At 29.7% G+C, this 21,194-nt stretch overlaps 1 protein-coding gene across 1 annotated transcript in view; it reads right to left on the reverse strand.

Annotated features, from left to right (window-relative positions):
• LOC142223760 (putative cytochrome P450 313b1) overlaps nucleotides 1-21,194 on the reverse strand; it is a 53,065-nt gene that overhangs the window by 18,426 nt on the left and 13,445 nt on the right. The window contains exon 2 of the mRNA XM_075293603.1: nucleotides 137-305. Coding sequence (XP_075149718.1) covers nucleotides 137-293 — 157 coding nt within the window. The 5' untranslated portion in view covers nucleotides 294-305. The remainder of the gene's footprint in view (nucleotides 1-136; nucleotides 306-21,194) is intronic.

Consider the following 21,194-nt stretch of genomic DNA (forward strand, 5'->3'; position numbering starts at 1 on the left):
TAACCTCAAAAGAATCACCCTTTAATACCCTGTTAAACAGAGTGGTGTAGGACATAAAAAGTTTATGACCAATAAATGGCTTCATACACCTTTAAATTCAATTATTAATTTTATTCTAAATTTATTGCATACTTACTTGCTGCATTCATTACACGGTGCCCAACACCGATAAGTGGTAATCCCAAAGGACCTGGTAACTTTAAATACAACTTGTAAAATGTACGTCTGGACCATAACCAGTATATCCAGAACACTAAACTTAATGTTAGTAAAATCACAGATGTGAATGCCATTATGATGTGTACCTGAAATGAATATTATCTATTTAAATAAAAGTATGTATTTAAAAAATTTAAATATCAATCGCTATTAAAGAAAATGTTTTATAAATTCATACACGTCGCGAGAACCATGCTATTCATAATAGAAAAAATGTTTGCTAAATCAAATTTTGACAAAATTTTCTATAGAAATAAAATTTTGACAAAATTTTCTATAGAAATAAAATATTGACAAAATTTTCTTTCTTTTGACAAAATTTTTTATAGAAATAAAATTTTGACAAATTTTTCTATAGAAATAAAATTTTGACAAAATTTTCTATAGAAATAAAATTTTGACAAAATTTTCTATAGAAATACAATTTTGAAAAAATTTTCTACAGAAGTAAAATGTTGTATAGAAATGAAGTTTTGACAAAATTTTCAATAGAAATAAAATTTTTACAAAATTTTCTATAGAAATAAATTTTTTACAAAATTTTCTATAGCTATCAAATTTTGACAAAATTTTCTATAGAAGTAAAATTTTGACAAAATTTTCTATAGAAATAAAATCTTGATAAAATTTTCTATAGAAATAAAATTTTGACAAAATTTTCTATAGAAATAAAATATTGACAAAATTTTCTTTGGAAATAAAATTTTGACAAAATTTTCTATAGAAATAAAATTTTGACAAATTTTTCTATAGAAATAAAATATTGACAAAATTTTCTTTGGAAATAAAATTTTGACAAAATTTTCTATAGAAATAAAATTTTGACAATAATATTTGGACAAAATTTCCTATAGAAATAAAATATTGACAAAATTTTCTTTGGAAATAAAATTTTGACAAAATTTTCTATAGAAATAAAATTTTGACAAATTTTTCTATAAAAATAAAATTTTGACAACATTTGCTATAGAAAAAAGTTTGGCAAAATTTTCTATAGAAATAAAATGTTGACAAAATTTTCTATAAAAATAAAATTTTGACAAATTTTCCAATATATGTAATCCATGCTAGAGGGTAAATAAAATTTAACCTGGCCGAACTTTCGGTCGTATATACTTACTTATTTTATTTTACAGTTACCTGACGTGTGTTTTAGTAGTTTTCATGAGGCCGCGATGTAAGTACAAATATAAGCAAGGAATTGTTTAAAAAGAAATTACTTTTGTGTTGTTTTTTCTCAAATCTCCTTTTTTATAATGATCATAATATGTTAGATTGTGAATATGTTATTTTAATTGAAAAAAAAATATATATTTTCTTTTAGATCTTAACATTTTAGATCGTCATCATTTTCTTTTAACTCACACAATATTCTTTTCATCAATATCATAACATTTTAAGGTGGGTGCTATATTCGGTTTTCGAGTTGAAAATTACATTATTTTTGCGATAACATTTATTGAAAAAAAATTATAAATTATGTTATAAATTATAAATGAAAACAAACATATCCCTATAATGTCTTGCGTAAATTCAGAGGAACAAGAAACTGTGCATTAATTGAGTCAATTTACCTGCTTTATATTGAACTATTTTAATAAAGTAGCAGCGAAAATTTCAACTCGAAAAGCGAATATAGTACTTACCTTTAGATTAGAACAATGTTATTTTTTTAGCACTATGTTCACAGGGTGAACATGGTTTCGGTGAAAATGTTACATGCCCCCCAAAAAAAAACTTCAATCATATTTTTTCGCTCTTCGAATATGATCGTGACCATAACATTTTTTTTTATATATTCCCAGCAAAAACTCTCATTACCCTGTAAGCTTGTAGGTAAGCCCATTTGAAAATTAAAAATTAATAACCACTTATTAATTGACATCGCTCCGGATTACATTCTTCTTCCCAGGCATACCTTGGGCCATGAAATAAGTAGTGCTTTTAAAGCATATAATCACCTAATATATAATCACTTATTAGTAAATATACCAAAGATTGCAAATCTAGAAAATATTGACTTCTCTAGCCGATTACAATGGATCAAAATATGGCAAGTAATGCTGTAATATGAACACTACTTGAATAGAAACGTATATTGCAGAAATAAACAAATATGTAATAAATCATCTAAATAAGATTACACGCAAAATTATTTCACACTTAAAATAGAAATAAAAGTGGGTTGTTTAAGGGAGTTGGATTCGTGTTATACATTATAATAAACCTAATATATCACATTAGGTTCGAAATTTACTAAAGGTGGATTTTAACTGCCTTCTTTATAAGGCAAATGGCAGTTGAAATCTAGTTAAAGTCGATTTTGAAAGTGTAATGGGAATGAGGTATAATAAAGCATTTATTTAAAACATAATATGGTAATGTCATTAATTTAAAACACAATTATTATGAGATATTCATGAAGAATATTCCTTAACTTTTTGAGTTTTTTAAGTAAATGCTCAATTATTTGAATAATTATACCTAATGATACCATCATTAACATTAACAGCCAAATGCATTAAATGTTGAGAATAACAACTCGAAAATTACCAATAAGTATTTATTATTGTCATTACAAGTTAGTCATTATAAATCATCGCAATGTAATGCAATGTGTAATGACAGCTTTACTCCTGGTAATGCAAATTCTAATGAGATTTGGTTACCTAGTTTTCGTTAGTTATTAAGTAATTTTCTATTAATTTTTACAAATTTGAATTTGACTGAATAGCCAAAACACCGAGACCGATGGAATATGTACTACGAGTACGTGTCTCGTTAGCGCAATACGAAGTTAAATATTTTCACTGGTTAGTTAAAACTAACTCATTTACTTTACTCTGAGTGGGAACTGGAATCAGTGTTGCCAGTATTGGGGATTTTTCCCCAATTTGACGATATTTTTTCGTGAATGGGGACGAAATTTCTGAGTTGGGGATTTGGTTTGGAATGTGCTTAGATTTAATGAGTTAGGTGTATTGTTTGATTTCAGGCTTGACTTTGGTCCCCATATTGAGGGATGTGTCAATAAGGCAACTGGTGTTTTTTGGGTTTCATTAAGAGATGGTCTAAGGAATTTGTTGATCCTTATCTTACGAATAGGCTCTTTACGACTCTGGTTAGACCGATATTAGAGTATGCGTGTGCTATCTGGTCACCGAGTTATCGTTGTTCTATTGATCGTATTGAATCTGTACAGAAGCAGTTTCTTATTTTTGCTTTGAGGGGGCTTGACTGGAATAATTTATACGATTTGCCTCCATATTCTAGTCGTCTTATGTTAATTGATCTTCCATCTCTTGAACGTAGACGGTTTATGTACGGTATTGTGTTGTATTCTTAAAGACTGAATTTTGCAGACATAACTGTGAATTATTTAATACCCTTAATGTTTTGTGTAAAAACATTAATTTGGTCTATTCATTGATTTCTTTAACCGATCCGATTCCTGCCATCAAGGAAATTATTCTCAATTTTAACAACAAAGTTTCTGATCCAAGGGGAGTTGCCTTCTAAATTTCCAGATGTATTATAATTTTTTTTTTGATTCTGCTCATCCAATGGTGGCTTGTCATAGGATGGATGTCCACTATTTTATATGCCGTTGCACTGAATTTGCACCACTTCTTAAGGTGTGATACGAATTCAGTGTTTCGGATATAATTAAAAAAAAAATTGCAATAATTTGTCTAATAAATAATTTTTATAATTTTTAATGATTTTAAAGCATATTTTCAAAAATTGGCAATTTTTCTAAAATGGATTTAGCATTTTTTTCTAAAAAATGTTAATAATTTGTACCATTTTATTAATTCTTACTTGGCTTTTAACCTATGTGAAACAAAAAAAAGTGAAAATTTCCTTTCAAAAATATGAAAAAAGCGAGTTACAAAAAATTGAATTAAAAGAACTTCCTGAGTAGTTAAAATAAAGAACATCTTTGGGAGAACATTTTTCTATAGGCACAACTTTAAAAGCACTTCCAATTTTTTTTGGCTGGGTATTAAACCTTATTGAGTACCGCGGAGCCCTTACTGACTCGAGTAACTAGCTTGGGAGTCCTTTCTGACTCGCTGTGGTCCTTACTGACCTATAGGGTCCCTTAGGGCCCACTTGGAATATTGAATTATATTTAATTGAATTGAAAAGATACATTTTGTAATGGCCGCGTAAATAAATAAATTCCATAAATTTGGTGGGGATTTTTTGAAATTTTTATAAAAGAAGTTCAGTGGTTCGTAAACATTTAAAAAATAAAACTGTGCTGTTCTTTATTACATGGTATACGAAAGTGTTAAAATTGAGCATTAGATCTAGAAACGGACACAGTATTTTATTTCGGGGGCCCAAGCAGGGCTGTGGAGTCGAGCCTATTTTGCTCGACTCCGACTCCAGCATTTTTCATCAGCGCGACTCCGACTCCGAGGTCGACTCCGGGTAATATAACTAAATCCCATTTTAATACCACTAATTTGTAGTTCTATTGTGGAAGTACCGTAAGTGGATCGATATAAAGTTTCGTATTTATTTATGTGTGCAAGAAAAGGACTTAATTTCACATTAGATGTCAATTGAACTCTATACTTCAAATTTAGGGCAATGTTTAATAAATAAAATAATGATTTAAATACCCATCATAATATGAGAAGATACCAAGAGTATATGTATTTGTGGATTAAAATTATTGATACTATCTCAAATCCTTTAAATTTGTTGCGAGCTATATAAAGGTTTATATTCCCGTATGCATGGATTTGAATATGAATCGATTTAGACAAAATTGTATATACTTCTACAAAATCTAACTTGGAATTAACATGAATCTTAAAATTTAAATCTAACGTTATGGGACATAACACAATTTTAACAAAAAATAAAAATGCAAGGAAAGTCTAAATTCGGGCGGGCCGATTATAATATACTCTGCACAACTTTGTATTTAGATCTACATTTTGATAAAATCTCAAATCAGACTTCTACAAAACTCGGGCAATATTTGGGAAATATTTACAATTGTTTAGACAATTTCGCAAAAATGCATTTATGATACATTCATTGAAAAATTTGAAAATTTGAGTCATTTCTACAAGTTTTCGACTTAGCAGCAATTTTTCCAAAATTGTATGCTCACTGAATACAATTTTGGAAAAATTTTTGTCTAGTAAATAAAATTTTGCAAAATTTTATATAGAAATAAAATTTTGGAGAATTTTCTACAGAAACAAAATTTTGACTAAATTTTCTATAGAAATAAAATTTTGGCAAAATTTTCTATAGAAATAAAATTTTGGCAAAATTTTCTATAGAAATCAAATTATTTATGACCAAATATATAGAAATAAAATTTTGAATAAAAATTTTATAGAAATAAAATTTGGCAAATTTTTTTATAGAAATAAAAGTTTGAAAAAATTATCAATAGAAATACAATTACAAAAAAAAAAATTGTGTAGCAAACAAAATTTTGCAAAATTTTCTATAGAAATAAAATTTTGCAAAATATTCTATAGAAACAAAATTTGAAAATTTGAGTCATTTCTACAAGTTTTCGACTTAGCAGCAATTTTTCCAAAATTGTATGCTCACTGAATACAATTTTGGAAAAATTTTTGTCTAGTAAATAAAATTTTGCAAAATTTTACATAGAAATAAAATTTTTGGAAAATTTTCTACAGAAACAAAATTTTGACTAAATTTTCTATAGAAATAAAATTTTGGCAAAATTTTCTATAGAAATAAAATTTTGGCAAAATTTTCTATAGAAATCAAATTATTTATTACCAAATATATAGAAATAAAATTTTGAATAAAAATTTTATAGAAATAAAATTTGGCAAAATTTTTTATAGAAATAATAGTTTGAAAAAATTATCAATAGAAATACAATTACAAAAAAAAATGTGTAGCAAACAAAATTTTGCAAAATTTTCTATAGAAATAAAATTTTGCAAAATATTCTATAGAAACAAAATTTTGACTAAATTTTCTATAGAAATAAAATTTTGCAAAATATTCTATAGAAACAAAATTTTGACTAAATTTTCTATAGAAATAAAATTTTGACTAAATTTTATGTAGAAAAAATATTTCTATAGTAATAACATTTTGAATACATTTTTTATAGCAGTGAGTATCAGTGAGCATCAGTAAGCAAAACAAATTGAGAAAATTTGCTATATAAATAAAATTTGACAATTTTTTCTTATAGAAATAAAATTTTGAAAAAATTATCAATAAAAATACAATTTTAGAAAAAATTTTGTGTAGTAAATAAAATTCTGCAAAATATTCTGCAGAAACAAAAAAATATTCTACAGAAAAATGACTAAATTTTCTATAGAAATAAAATTTTGACAAAATTTTCTATAGAAATAAAATGTTGACCAAATTTTCTAATAAAAAAATCTATTACTATAAAGTTTTGTCAAAATTTTCTATAGAAATAAAATTTTGACTTAAATTTTTATAGAAATAAAATTATCAATAGAAATAAAATTTTGAAAAAATGTTTGTGTAACAAACAAAATTTTGCAAAATTTTCTATAGAAATAAAATTTTGCACAATATTCTATAGAAACAAAAATTTTGACTAAATTTTCTATAGAAAAAAATATTTCTCTAGTAATAAAATTTTGAATAAATTTTTTATAGAAATAAAATTTTCACAAAATTTGCTATAGAAATAAAATTTTGACAAATCTTTTTATAGAAATAACATTTTGACAAAATTTTCTATAAAAAAAAACAACTTTGAAAAAATTTTCTGTCAATATTCCACATATGTATATGGCCTTAAAATAAAATTAAAATAAAAATAATATCGATTGTTCGAAATATTTCAAATAAATTGATATGGGTATTAAAATGGATCCATCCAGCCCATCTGCTAGTCTAACATTCTAGGAAACATAAAAAGATAGCCGTAATTGGAAGTTGATTTTCATTTACAATCATGCTGTACATTGATCGAATGAATAACGCAATGGAAACTAATTTGCGTAAAAACTTGCTTAGTTACAAAAATGTGAAGTGTTTTAAAAAATTTAGTTGGAGTCGGAGTCGAGCAAAATTTTTACGACTCCGACTCCGACTCCGGCTCCACAACCCTGGGCCCAAGTTTCTTTTTTTAATTTTACTCAGTTTAGCTAAGATATTTTTCTACAAATGCAAAATCATTTCAGACTCGTTGCCCCGTAATCAGTGTTCATCACCGATTTGGCCAATATATTCGATAAATACAAAAATAATGAACACAATTCACCTTAATATTGATCTACCACCACCACCGTTGTCACTCGAGCCAAAAATAATCTACGAAAATTATGAGAAATTTTTACCAAAAAATTTTATTTCTATAGAAATGTCTAAATTTTATTTCTATATAGTAAATTTTGTCTAAATTTTATTTCTCTATAGAAAATTTGATCAACATTTTATTTCATTAGAAAATTCTTTAAAAAAATTTTATTTCTATAGAAAATTTATGAAGTACTTCTTTGCAAAATTTATTTATTTATTTAAGTCTATGGAAATACAACATTACTTATACACTACGTATAACTAAAAATATATTAGATCCAGAATATTAACAAATTTGGAAAATTTATCAAATATATCAATATCCTCATTGGATACGAAAACATCAAAAATTCTGCCAATCAACAACAATAAAAAATCTATCATATCTGGTAGAATTTTACCAACTGTGGTTACCGTGTCTACCACCCCATTTTAGAAGTAAATTTTCGTTCATAAATACAAGGTGACCGAACTCCCATTCTCATATCTCCAGGATTTTGAAGACGATCACCGGTCTCTTAGTGTAGAGGTTCGAAATCTTGATCATATTGCAGCTACAAGCTGATTTGACAAAATTTTATTTATTTGTTATTAAATTATTACTGATTTTCTACAGCAGAGCAAACTTCTTTTTCTTTTTTTTTCAAAAAAAAACTTGTCAAAAATATATTGTGGATTTTTGGGAGGAATTTAAATTTAAAAACCTCTTTTTGGTAAAAAATACTTTGGGCAAAATTTTAAAATCTATAAATTTCACTAGACCACGAGGTACAAAAATATAACAGCAGACACTGATTGTTGTTTTTAGTAGATTTTTTCTATGAGTCTATGCACTTTCGTCTGTGTTTGCCAAAATATTGTTCATTATTCACACTTATTTTTTTTACGAAAAATTAAATTAACAATAATCATATTTAACAGTTGATAGTCGTGTGTTTTAATTTTAATTATACAATTCAATTACCAACACTTGAACTTAGATTTTTTAATGCTTCCGAATGTTTTGAGCCAACGTCTAAACACAACAGAACGTTTTTTCCGTTTAAAGTTCTTCGTTAAACTGATCAACGAATGTTTTAAAAAAGCTATAAATGTACGCTCTGTAAAGGAACTTTGAACACTTTAATTACACTGTTAAAAAAATATGTTTTTCATATGTTCCGATATAAACAAAATGTGTTTCGGGCACAATTTTGAAACACAATATATTTAAGTGCAAACATGTAATGTTCCTAAACTAACACTAAATGTTTGGGACCTCTATGTTAATATGTTAGAATATATTATGTTTGGGGCATGAATGTTTCATAAAAATCATATGTGTGAATGCAAACATATATAAATTTACAAATTTCGACTAAACATACATATGTTGTGATATTTTATTCAAAGCGACAGAGAGAGTATAGAGAAAGAAATAGAGATGGAAACCGGGAGAGTTGACGAAAGATATCAACATAACACAGCGAAAGAATCAAAAGGCAACAATTTCTGTGAAACCGCTTGTATGTTGTTTCGGAAAACTGTTTTATGATCAGGCCAAAAATTTGATATGCTTAAGTCTACACGCAGAGAAGGAATATGATCACCTCAAACCATTAGCGTAGCTAGACAATATTCCTAGGGGGGGCTATAGCCCCCTAGCTAAAATTTATAGACTGAACTTATAGGTTCAATTAATGTTTTATTTCATAAAATTGAATAAAAAATTAGGCATCAAAATAACTCGACAAACAATTTATAATAAAGCAACTAAAAGTAGTTCCACACTTTTCCCAGCAAAAAAATTGTGAGTTGTTCTAAAGGAACAACTTTAAAAGTACTTCCAAAAATGTCCTCAATTATTTTAACTACACAGGAAGTTTTTTTACTTAATTTTTTTTTTCATATTTTAATGTGTAATTTTTTGTTTTCTTTTTTTCAAATAGTTTAAAAAAAGAGTAAGAATAAATAAATTGGTACAAATTATTCAAATTTTGCCACAAAACTGCTAAATCCATTATAGAAAAATCGATCATTTTGGAAATTATTCCAGGAAAAACGTTTCAAACAAGCGTCAGAATGCATTAAAAATCATAAAAACAATATAAAAATTATTTATTTGTGAAAAATTTTTTTAATTCACATTCAAAACACTGAATTCGGATCTCACCTTAAGAAGTGATGCAAATTCATTGCAACGGCTGTTAAAACGGTGGACATTTGTCCTATGACAAGCTCATATTACATTCATTGCTTCTCCGCCAATTTTGCACCACTTCTAGACCCAAAAAGAACATTTTCACTACTTTTTTGGCAACGCTTTTGCGCAGCATTATTAAGATATTAATTTATGAAAGAATAGTTTTAATATCAATTACTATTTTTTTTAATTAAATTGACTAAACTAAATCAATCATAAGTTCAACCACAGCTTTATTTCATAAATATCTGACTTCAAACATTGCCATAGGCAACTGCTACCACAACCCAAGTAATTCGATTGTTCATGAAAGTCTTTAGCGGAAATTTGTGCGATTGTATATACTTGTTTAATTTTTATAAAAATTAAAAAAACTATTGACATTTATTGAAAAATGGAAAATCATAAATAGAGTTTCAAATTCTGGGGGGGGCTAAAATTTTTCTGGGTGGGGTCTAAGCCCCCTCCCCAGAGGCCTTCCTACGCTTATGCCTCAAACATGTTTCAAGAGCAAAATGTTATTTTTGTATGGTGACCATGTAACATGTATGTCACTAAAATGTTATTTTCTCGTCAAATATAACCTGCTTGCCGAAATAAGATACATGATTTCAGAAAAAATAACATGGTTGCGAAAACCATGTTACATGGTCACCACCCAAAAATAACATTTTGCTCTTAAAACATGTTTGAGGTGATCATATTCCTTCTCTGGGTGTAAATATTATTTAATTTGAATTAAGAGAATAGACATTCGGAACCAAGAGAATAGACATTTGAAAAACAAACCGCATATGTTTTCGCCTTGAGAGCAGCATTTTATGTATGTGTGGACATGTGTTTTGTTTATCATTTTGGCATTATGGGCACAATTTTTTCTTGGTTCGTTAAAAGAAATCAGGGGTCTTCATAAAAATAACGAAAGGGCACTATACTCTTTTTAGAGTTGGGACAGTAAAATGAAATAAGGAGGAAATAGTGAAAAATTACACAGTAAAATGTATAAAAACAAAGGTTAGTTCCTCCTTATTAATATGTAGTCCACGAGGAGTTGACGGACACCTTCAAATATAAAAGCGGGCATTAACCCTCTAACATTGAAAATGTAATCAGCTGGCAAAAAAATTGGCGCATTAGAGGGTTATGTTCGGGTTTCGCAGCTAAAACAATTTAAAAAGTTTATTTTCTTTAAAATGAATTATTAAAGAAAAATAAAAGGCATTTTAGAACGATGGTGTTAAATGCCAATAAAAAACTGTTCACGCCTAAATAAATTTATGTTTATATTATAAAATTATTTATGTATGTTTATACTCGACTCCACGTTCTTCTTTTGTTATACCTCATTCACATTACGCTTCCAAAAACCACTTTAACTAGATTTCAACTGTCATTTGCTTTATGAAAAATGGATTTCAAATCTAATTTTAGTAGATTTCGAGACTAATGTGAATGGGGTATTAGAGTTTTTGAATTCCTTTCAACATTTTTTGTTACAAAATTGTTATTTTTGCAATAAAAAAATAATATTTTATCTAAAAATCAGTCAATTTCATTTATATCAAGCACTGTTACTGACTATAAATCTTTAATAACCCACATTTCGAAGTTTCATTATAAAAATTTAATATAGTATAAATATAAATGTGTAAATTAAAAACAAAAACAAGTATATACAGCAGTAAGTTCGGCCGGGCCGAACCTTAAATACCCACCACCATGAACCAAATATTAGGGTTTCCTTTGAAATTTCAGGAGGGCTTGAGGACTTGGGGATACTTCCCGAAGATAAATTTAAAGATTTCAGTTATGAGGACTATATCAGATTCTGGATTTATAAGAACCATTTTTGCTTGAGTTTTAGAGGAATCATTAACAAGAAAATAAGTGTGCAAGAAAATTATAAAATAACGTCTTGATTTGAAATCTTAAATCTTTAAAAGTAAAATCTGGAAATTTTACATTGAGTTTCAAGCAATTTTCATGATCAGTGCGCCTTCTACATCCTCAAGAAGTGAAGTCGGTTTATATGGAGGCAATACCAAATGGACCGATAGAAACTTAATCCGATACACGTTTTTGTGAGTCTAATATACCAGAATATTTACAATTTCAGGCAAATCGGATAAAAACTACGGTTTCTACAAACCCAAGGAGTTAATCGGGAGATCTTTCTTATGGGGGCTATACTAAAATATGGACCGATACTCACCGTTTTCGGCACACTTCTTTATGACCCGAAAATACCTCTAGATTTCCAATTTCAGGCAAATTGGATAAAATCTTCAGATTCTAGAAGCCCAAGAAGTAAAATCGGGATATCGGTCTATATGGGGGTTATACCAAAACATGGACCGATACTCACCATTTGTGGCACACCTCTTTATAGTCCTAAAATACCTATAAATTTCCAATTTCAGGCAAATTGTATATAAACTACGTATTCTAGAAGCCCAAGAAGTAAAATCGGGAAATCGGTCTATATGGGGGCTATACCAAAATATGGACCGATACTCACCATTTTCGGCACACCTCTTTATGGTCCTAAAATACCTCTAGATTTCTAATTTTGGACAAATTGGATAAAAACTACGATTTCTATAAGCCCAAGACTCCAAATCGGGAGGTCGTTTTATATGGGGACCATACCAAAACATAGGCCGATACTCACAATTTTTGGCACACGTATTTGTGGTCCTACAATACCTCTAGATTTCCAATTTCAGGTAAATTGAATAAAAACTGCGGTTTCTATAAGCCAAAGAAGTAAAATCGGGAGATCGGTCTATATGGGGGCTATACCAAAATATGGACCGCTACTCACTATTTTTGGCACACATATTTGTGGTCCTACAATACCTCTAGATTTCCAATTTCAGACAAATTGGATAAAAACTACGGTTTCTATAAGCCCAAGACCCCAAATCGGGAGGTCGTTTTATATGGGGACCATACCAAAACATAGGCCGATACTCACAATTTTTGGCACACGTATTTGTGGTCCTACAATACCTCTAGATTTCCAATTTCAGGTAAATTGAATAAAAACTGCGGTTTCTATAAGCCCAAGAAGTAAAATCGGAGATCGGTCTATATGGGGGCTATACCAAAATATGGACCGATACTCACAATTTTCGGCAGACGTATTTGTGGTCCTACAATACCTCTAGATTTCCAATTTCAGGTAAATTGAATAAAAACTGCGGTTTCTATAAGCCCAAGAAGTAAAATCGGGAGATCGGTCTATATGGGGGCTATACCAAAATATGGACCGATACTCACAATTTTCGGCAGACGTATTTGTGGTCCTACAATACCTCTAAATTTCCAATTTCAAGTAAATTGAATAAAAACTGCGGTTTCTATAAGCCCAAGAAGTAAAATCGGGAGATCGGTCTATATGGGGGCTATACCAAAACATGGACCGATACTCACCATTTTTGGCACACCTCTTTATGGTCATAAAATACCTCTAGATTTCAAATTTCAGGCAAATTGGATAAAAACTACGATTTCTATAAGCCCAAGACCCCAAATCGGGAGGTCGGTTTATATGGGGACTATATCAAAACCTGGACCGATGTAGCCCATCTTCGAACTTGACCTGCCTGCAGACAAAAGACGAGTTTGTGCAAAATTTCAGCACGATTGCTTCATTATTGAAGACTGTAGCGTGATTACAACAGACAGACAGACAGACAGACAGACAGACAGACAGACAGACGGACAGACGGACATCGTTATATCGTCTTAGAATTTCTCCCTGATCAAGAATATATATACTTTATATAGTCGGAAATCGATATTTCGATGTGTTACAAACGGAATGACAAACTTATTATACCCCCATCACCATTCTATGGTGGTGGGTATAAAAAAAGTGTTCGGTCGGAGTAGGGATTGAACCCACGACCCTTTCCATGCAAGGCAGACATGCTAACCACTGCTCCACGTGGCAAACAAATGTATGTTTCTGTTATGTTATGTTTGAATGGGCAAGTGGGCGCTGCAAACTATGCTATATAAATGTAACTTATAACGATAATTATCTACTGGTGACTATAACAGCTACGTAGCCCAGTGGATAGTGTGTTGGCTTACAAACTGTATGGTCCTCGGTTCGATTCTCCGTGCAAGCGAAAGGTAAAATTTAAAAAATTTATAAAAGTGAATAATTTCTTCAACATTATTTGTATTACAGAAAAAGGTAGCAAGAACTAAAATATTTCGTGGAAGTGAAAATTACGAGTTTGTTAGGGAATGAGCACAATCATCTTTGGGAAAATTTCTTCCAAGCATATAATATTTTTGCGCTCAAAATGCTTCCAAACATGTAATATGTTCACATAAAACAAACATATTAATGTTTCGGCAGTATCCAATAATATATGTGCTTCCTGCAAAATATGTTTGGAACATATGTTAAAGAAGCGATTTTTTTTTGAGGGTGTAGATTTTTATTAATACACATTATGTCACTACTGTGGGTTTGAGGTCTGTCAAACCCACAGTAGTGGGTCTGTCTGTGCATTTGTATGTACTGCCAAAAAGGAGCAGTCGGTTTACAATTTTGTTAGCTATCGTAGCATTAACGGAGCTAATTGAAAATGGGGGTAAGTTGATTTAACGATATTCGTCTGTGTGTTCATGTATTTTGGTATTTCAAGTACACTCAGAGAGGGAATATGATCATCCAAAACATGTTTCAAGAGCAACATGCTATTTTTGGATGGGAAACATAGATTTTGTTTTCTCGCCAAACATAAAATGCTTGCTTGCGAAGTCGAAGCAGACATTGATGAACATCGTATACAGAAGTTTCTACTACCTCTAACCAGGTCATAAGCGTAGGAAGGCCTCTGGGGAGGGGGCTTAGACCCCCCCCAGAAAAAATTTAGCCCCCCCAGAATTTGAAAACCTATTTTTTTTTATAAAAATTATGTAAAATTATTTTTATAAAAATAATTTTACATTTTTATAAAAATTAAACAGTATATACAACCTCACAAAGTTCCGCAAAAGACTTTCATGCACAATCGAATTACTTGGGTTGTGGTAGCAATTGCCGATGGCAATGTTTGAAGTCTGATATTTATGAAATAGAGCTGTGATTGAACTTATGGTTTAGTTGAATAACTAACAGCTTGTTTCTATACGTCGAACGAGTTCAACCGATCGACTGAAATGCATAGAAACAGCTGTTTTTATACCCTAAACCACATAGTGGCCAGGGTATAATAAGTTTGATCGGCCAAAAAATGTGCCTACCAGAAATATTGATTTTAGACCCTATAAAATATATACCGATCGACTCAGAATCACCTCCTGAGTCGATCTAGCGCTTGGTGTCCGTCCGTCCGTCCGTCTGTCCATGTATTTGTTGTTCACAGGATTCCGGTCGCAATTATTAACCGATTTTGATGAAATTTGGTACAGGGAGTTTTTTGGGCACAAGGACGAACGCTTTTGAATTTGGAAGAAATCGGATCAAATTTAAATATAGCTCCCATATATATGTATCGCCCGATTTCGACAAATGGGGTCACGTTGCGCGTTTTTTCAAACGGATCGTCACCAAATTTGGCAAAAGGATATCTTTTCCGTCGCCCTTCAAGTCTGCAAAATTTCATCCAAATCGGTTCAGATTTAGATATAGCTCTCATATATATGTATCGCCCGATTTTCCCAAATTTGGTCACAAAACCTTTATTTATCAACCGATCTTACTCAAAGTTGGCTAAATATAATCTTCTATAGCACTAATTATATGTGCAAAAAATCATAGAAATCGGTTCACATTTAGCTATAGCTCCCATATATATGTACCGCCCGATTTTTCTTAATTTGGCCAAAAACCCTTATTTATCAACCGATCTTACCCAAATTTGGCTAAATGTAGTCTTCTATAGCACTAACTATATGTGCAAAAAATCATCGAAATCGGTTCAGATTTAGATATAGCTCCCATATATATGTATAGCCCGATTTTCGCAAATTTGGCCATAGAACCCTTATCTATTAACCGATCTTACTAAAAGTTGGCCAGATCCAGTCCTCTATAGTACTAACTATATGTGCAAAATTTCATTGAAATCGGTTCAAATTTAGATATAGCTCCCATATATGTATCGCTCGATTTTGAAAAATTCGCAATGTTACTCATATTTCAAATTTTGATGTACTAGCCGATCGCACTTATACGTACTTGTAGCTCTTACATAAGAATATTGCTCGATTTTTACACATTTGTATTTATTACCCACACTAATTTAACGATTTTCTCTTTTTTAATAATGGGCTCAATATTAGTGGCATACTAACTCCGTAGGCGCAATATCAACACAGCCAGTGTTGCTAGAAGTAGGGGAAATTCCCTATATGTAGGGTTTTTCTAATATTTAGCGTCTTGTAGGGACGTAGGGCCACAATGTAGGACATTTTTACTCAACACAATTTGTAATAATTTGTACATTTTGGTGGCTCTAGAGGAGGAAATTAGAAGCCGGCAGGGCTTGATCTTTAACAATTTGTGGTAAACTTTATTCCTGTAGAAAATTTTGTCAACATTTTATTTTTATAGAACATTTTGTCAAAATTGTATTTCTATAGAAATTTTTTTTCAAAATATTATTTCTATAAAAAATTTTCTCAAAATTTTATTTCTGTGGAATTTTTTCTCAAAATTTTAATTCTATAGAATTTATTGTCAAAATTTTATTTCTATAGAAAAATTTCTCACAAAAATTTGTTTATAGAAACTTTTTCCAAAATTTTATTTTTATAGAGAGTTAACAAAAAAGATTACTAATTTGGGTAGAATTCTACCAACTGTGGCAACCGTGGTGGTAATACAAATTTATATTCTAAGTTATATACGTTGCATATTCATGTTTTAAGATAATAAAGTACTTAGAACCATTTTTGTTTTGTAAAATTTTTTAAATTTAACGAAAAATATAGTAGGGAAAATTGTTTGGGAATGTATGGGAAAGTAGGGAACTTTTTTTGTCCTTGTAGAGTAAACCGAACATTTTCCCTGGCAACATTGACTATTAGCTATAGTCAGATTGACACAAAGCATCCATAGACATGTACCCCTTAATTTTCTTAAATATGCAACTGCGGTTTATCTCCCAGACCTATATGTTACCCCACAAATGCTTATGATTACTAATTCTGTAATGGTGGTTTAGGGTATGATATAGTCGGCCCCGCCCGACTTTCTACTTTACTTACTTGTTTGGTTATAAATTCAGCTGTTTGTTTCCATTTTAGTCGATCCACAGAGCTCATTCGACATACAGAAACAGGCTGTAAAGCTCCTTTATTATATTGTTTAGTCTGGTTTAATTAAAAAATATTAATTGGTATTAAAACTTTTCTTTCATAAATTAATATCTTTATAATGCTGCAAAAAAAGAGTCGCCAAAAAAGTGAAAATGTTCTTTTTGGATGAGGAAGTGGTGCAAAATTGGCGGAGAAGCGATGAATGGAATAGGAACTCGTCATAGAACGAATGTCCACCGTTTCAACAGCCGTTGCAATAAATTTGCATCACTTCTTACGGTGTGATCCGAATTCAGAGTTTTGAATGTGAATTAAAAAATTGTGTGATATTTTCCCAAATAAATAATTTTTATTTATTCGTTTTTTTTTTTTTTTTTGATTTTTGGTCGACCTTTTGTTAGAATTATATAAATATTTATAAAGACCTCGAGCTTCAAGAAACATTAATTTATAATAATTTTTATATTTTTTTATGATTTTTAATGCATTTTAACGCTTGTTTGAATATTTTCAAAAATTATCGATTTTTCTATAATGGATTTAGCATTTTTGTGGCAAAATTTGAATAATTTTTACCATTTTATTTATTCTTACTCTTTTTTTAAACTACTTGAAAAAAGAAAACAAAAATTACGCATTAAAATATGAAAAAACTGAAGTAAAAAACTTCCTGTGTAGTTAATATAATTAACTTCTTTGTGAGGACATTTTTGGAAGTGCTTTTAAAGTTGTGCCTTTAAAACAAATCCCAATTTTTTTGCTGGGAAAAGTGTGGAACTACTTTTAGTTGCTTTATTATGTATTATTTTGATGTCTATTTTTGTATTCTTTTTTATGAAATAAAACAATAATTGAACCTATAATTTCAGTCTATAAATTTTTAGCTAGGGGGGCTATAGCCCCCCCCCCTAGGAAAATTGTCTAGCCACGCTAATGAACCAGGTATGGAAAATGCAGTAGTAAATTTTTCAATACCTTTTGTCAGTACCGCAGTACCCCCGCGAATGATTTAATATCTTTTGTGTAGACATTTTTGAGCCGATGTCAGATGTATCGTACAATAGTTTTGACAAAATATTTTAATATTTTGAAAAAGTCTTTAACAAACTTATTTGCTAATAGTCTTTTACAAATTTGGCAAAACAGACAAGTTCATTCGGGTGGAAAATCTCGATTTTGTAAAAGCCATATTCAAAAACACGTTTTTTTTTTTTGAATTTGAAGAATGTTTTTGTCGAAAAAAGCATGTGTTTCTATATTACGCTTCCACCCGAACACTTTCAAGATAATTTTTTTGTCAAAATTTTATTTTACTTTTTGTTAACATTTTATTTCTATAGAAAATTTTGATAGCAAATTGTATCAAAATTTTATTCCTATAGAAAATTTTGTCAACATTTTATTTTTATAGAAAATTTTGTCAAAATTTTATTTCTATAGAAAATTTTGTCAAAATTTTATTTCTATAGAAAGTTTTGTCAACATTTTATTTCTATAGAAAATTTTGTCAAAATTTTATTTCTATAGAAAATGTTGTCAAAATTTTATTTCTTTAGAAAATTTTGTCAAAAGTTTATTTCTATAGAAAATTTTGTCAAAGTTTTATTTCTTTAGAAAATTTTGTCAAAATTTTATTTCTATAGAAAATTTTGACAAAATTTTATTTCTATAGAAAATTTTGTCAAAATTTTATTTCTATAGAAAATTTTGCCAACATTGTATTTCTATAGAAAATTTTGTCAAAATTTTATTTCTATAGAAAATTTTGACAATATTTTATTTCTATAGAAAATTTTGTCAAAATTTTATTTCTATAGAAATTTTTTTCAAAATTTTATTTCTATAGAAAATTTTTTCAAAATTTTATTTCTATGGAACATTTTGGCAAAATTTTATTTTTTCAAAAGTGAATTTTTATTTATCTACAGAAAATTTATGAGGTGCAACTGTAGCTACCGTGATTACAATACGGTAGTCTTTGTAAGCGGATAAAAAACTTAAAAAAAAATTTAAAATTGAGGATTTGATAAAGAAAAATTTTATTTTTTTTTAATTCGGTTCCTTTAGACTGAATTTGACAATAATGTTCCAATGGAATTTTTGCTGAAATTTAGTGAAAAGTACTTTTTCGCTCGAAAAAAAAACCAATTTTTTGTACTTTCTTAAAAATTGTATTTCCCATCGCTGCCTCAAACCTCACCAAATCTGAATCAAGGGCTGTTGCAGAGTCACCCAGATCTGTGAAGAGGAAATTCTTGATGACTCAATAGAAGCTGCTGATGTGACGGTGGTTGAAAATGTGCATGCTTCTACGGTTCCTCCAGATAATTCTTCAACATTGTAAGGCTGCTTGTGCTGCCTCCTGATGAAAAGGAAAGTAGATTTGGTTCTTATTAAAGATCAAAATTTGTAAATTAAGAAGTCCGGGTTTGAGATATTTGCAGTATATTCGCAAGGATGTAAATCGAGCCTGTAAATCATTCCTTCTTAAGACCCTGGAGAGGCTGATAGATATTGAACGACAACTAGCTCGAAGGTCAGGCCTACTGAGACTGCATTGCATGAAGTAGTCAGATTTATTGAAAGTTCACTATCTGTCAATGAATACGAAATTGTGACTTTCCTAGACATAGAAGGGACATTCAATAACATCCATCCGAGTTCTCTAAATGTTGATCCAGGGATACTTAGGCTGTTAGACTGACTTCTAATGAAGAGACGTATATTAGGGTGTGAACAGAGACACACCCTTTAGATTACTGGCGGACCTGGAAAATTTTGACTTAATCAATCTGCTAATGTTTTTGGCACAATCAGGTTGGTTCAACAGAGGGAATAAATCGGGTGGGTTCAACGGTAAAAAAAACTAGAAGTGCCTATATGTAATAGATACTTGTAGTTAATGTGGTATCACATTGGACTGAATAGTCTAAGTGAACCTATGAACCAATAAATCGGGCTCCCACTTTGACCTAGACTAGGGTGTATAGAAATCCTTGATGTTAGCTTGCAGGAAATTATAGATGAAAATAAAAAAGTACTCAGTTAAGAAATATATTTTTGGAAATTATATTCTATATTTTTCTCTATGCTTTTCGTCGACGAAAAAGTTATTTTCCGAAAGATCATAATATTCTAGACGATTTAATTAACCCTCTAATGCCCAAGCCTTCATTTAATAAGAAAGCTTTTAGTAAAACACACCTTAAGACAACAAAAATGGGCAAAATAAAAAGAAAACTTATTTGAAACTATTCAAGAGGCTTTGATTTTTGATTTGATGCTGAATTTTACGGTATAAATTTTTCTTGCTTAGTTCTCTTGCTTTTGTGTCGTTAACATTGAAAATTTAATCAGCTGGCAAAAAAAATTGGGGCATTAGAGGGTTAAGGAAGACACCCACCAAAAACTAGGTAACTACAACTCATTACAATTTGCATTACCAGCAGTAAAACTCACATTACACGTTGCATTACATTGCGATGAATTATAATGACTAACTTATAATGACAATAATAAATACTTCTCAGTAATTTGTGATGATTATTCTCAAAATGTAATGCAAATGGCCGATAATGGCTTAATAAAATGGAATAAATTATGGCATAATTAACTATAAACATCAACAGAATTGAGCATTTACTAAAAAAATTAAAAAAAGGTAATGTAACGTTGATTCTGAAGATTTGTCCATGCATTTCATAATAATGGTGATTTAAATGAATGTAGGTAGTAATCAAGAATTTAACTCACTAGTTGTTTTAGTAAGTTTTCTAGTTTAATAATGGAATTAATTTGCGTTTAATGTTGCAATTCATTCTGAGTTATATATACATAATGCCGTTATAAACGGCATTATGCATTGTATTCTTATTATTATTTTCATAAGGTTTAACATACACTGAAAGAAAATATTGTGAGGCCAAAGTTTTTTTTTTGCGAGTTTTGCTTAGCATAGAATACGCATAACGTTATTTGCCTTGTCCAGGAGTGGATAAACTTACAGTTCATTCGACTTAAAAATGGGTATAATAACATGAGAAATAATTTTGCTGAAAAAAATCCGAAAGATTCAAATTCGTCTCCTAGTATCTCTTCAATTCTCCGTTTCTTTGGCTCGTAATCAATACCAAATTAATTAGTGTAAAGACAAAATCCTTGGAACCGGAAAAGCTTTTTTCAGCGTAGAGAACTACGTTTTATA

Source organism: Haematobia irritans, chromosome 2 (genome assembly GCF_050003625.1).
Source record: "Haematobia irritans isolate KBUSLIRL chromosome 2, ASM5000362v1, whole genome shotgun sequence".
Lineage (NCBI taxonomy): Eukaryota > Metazoa > Arthropoda > Insecta > Diptera > Muscidae > Haematobia > Haematobia irritans.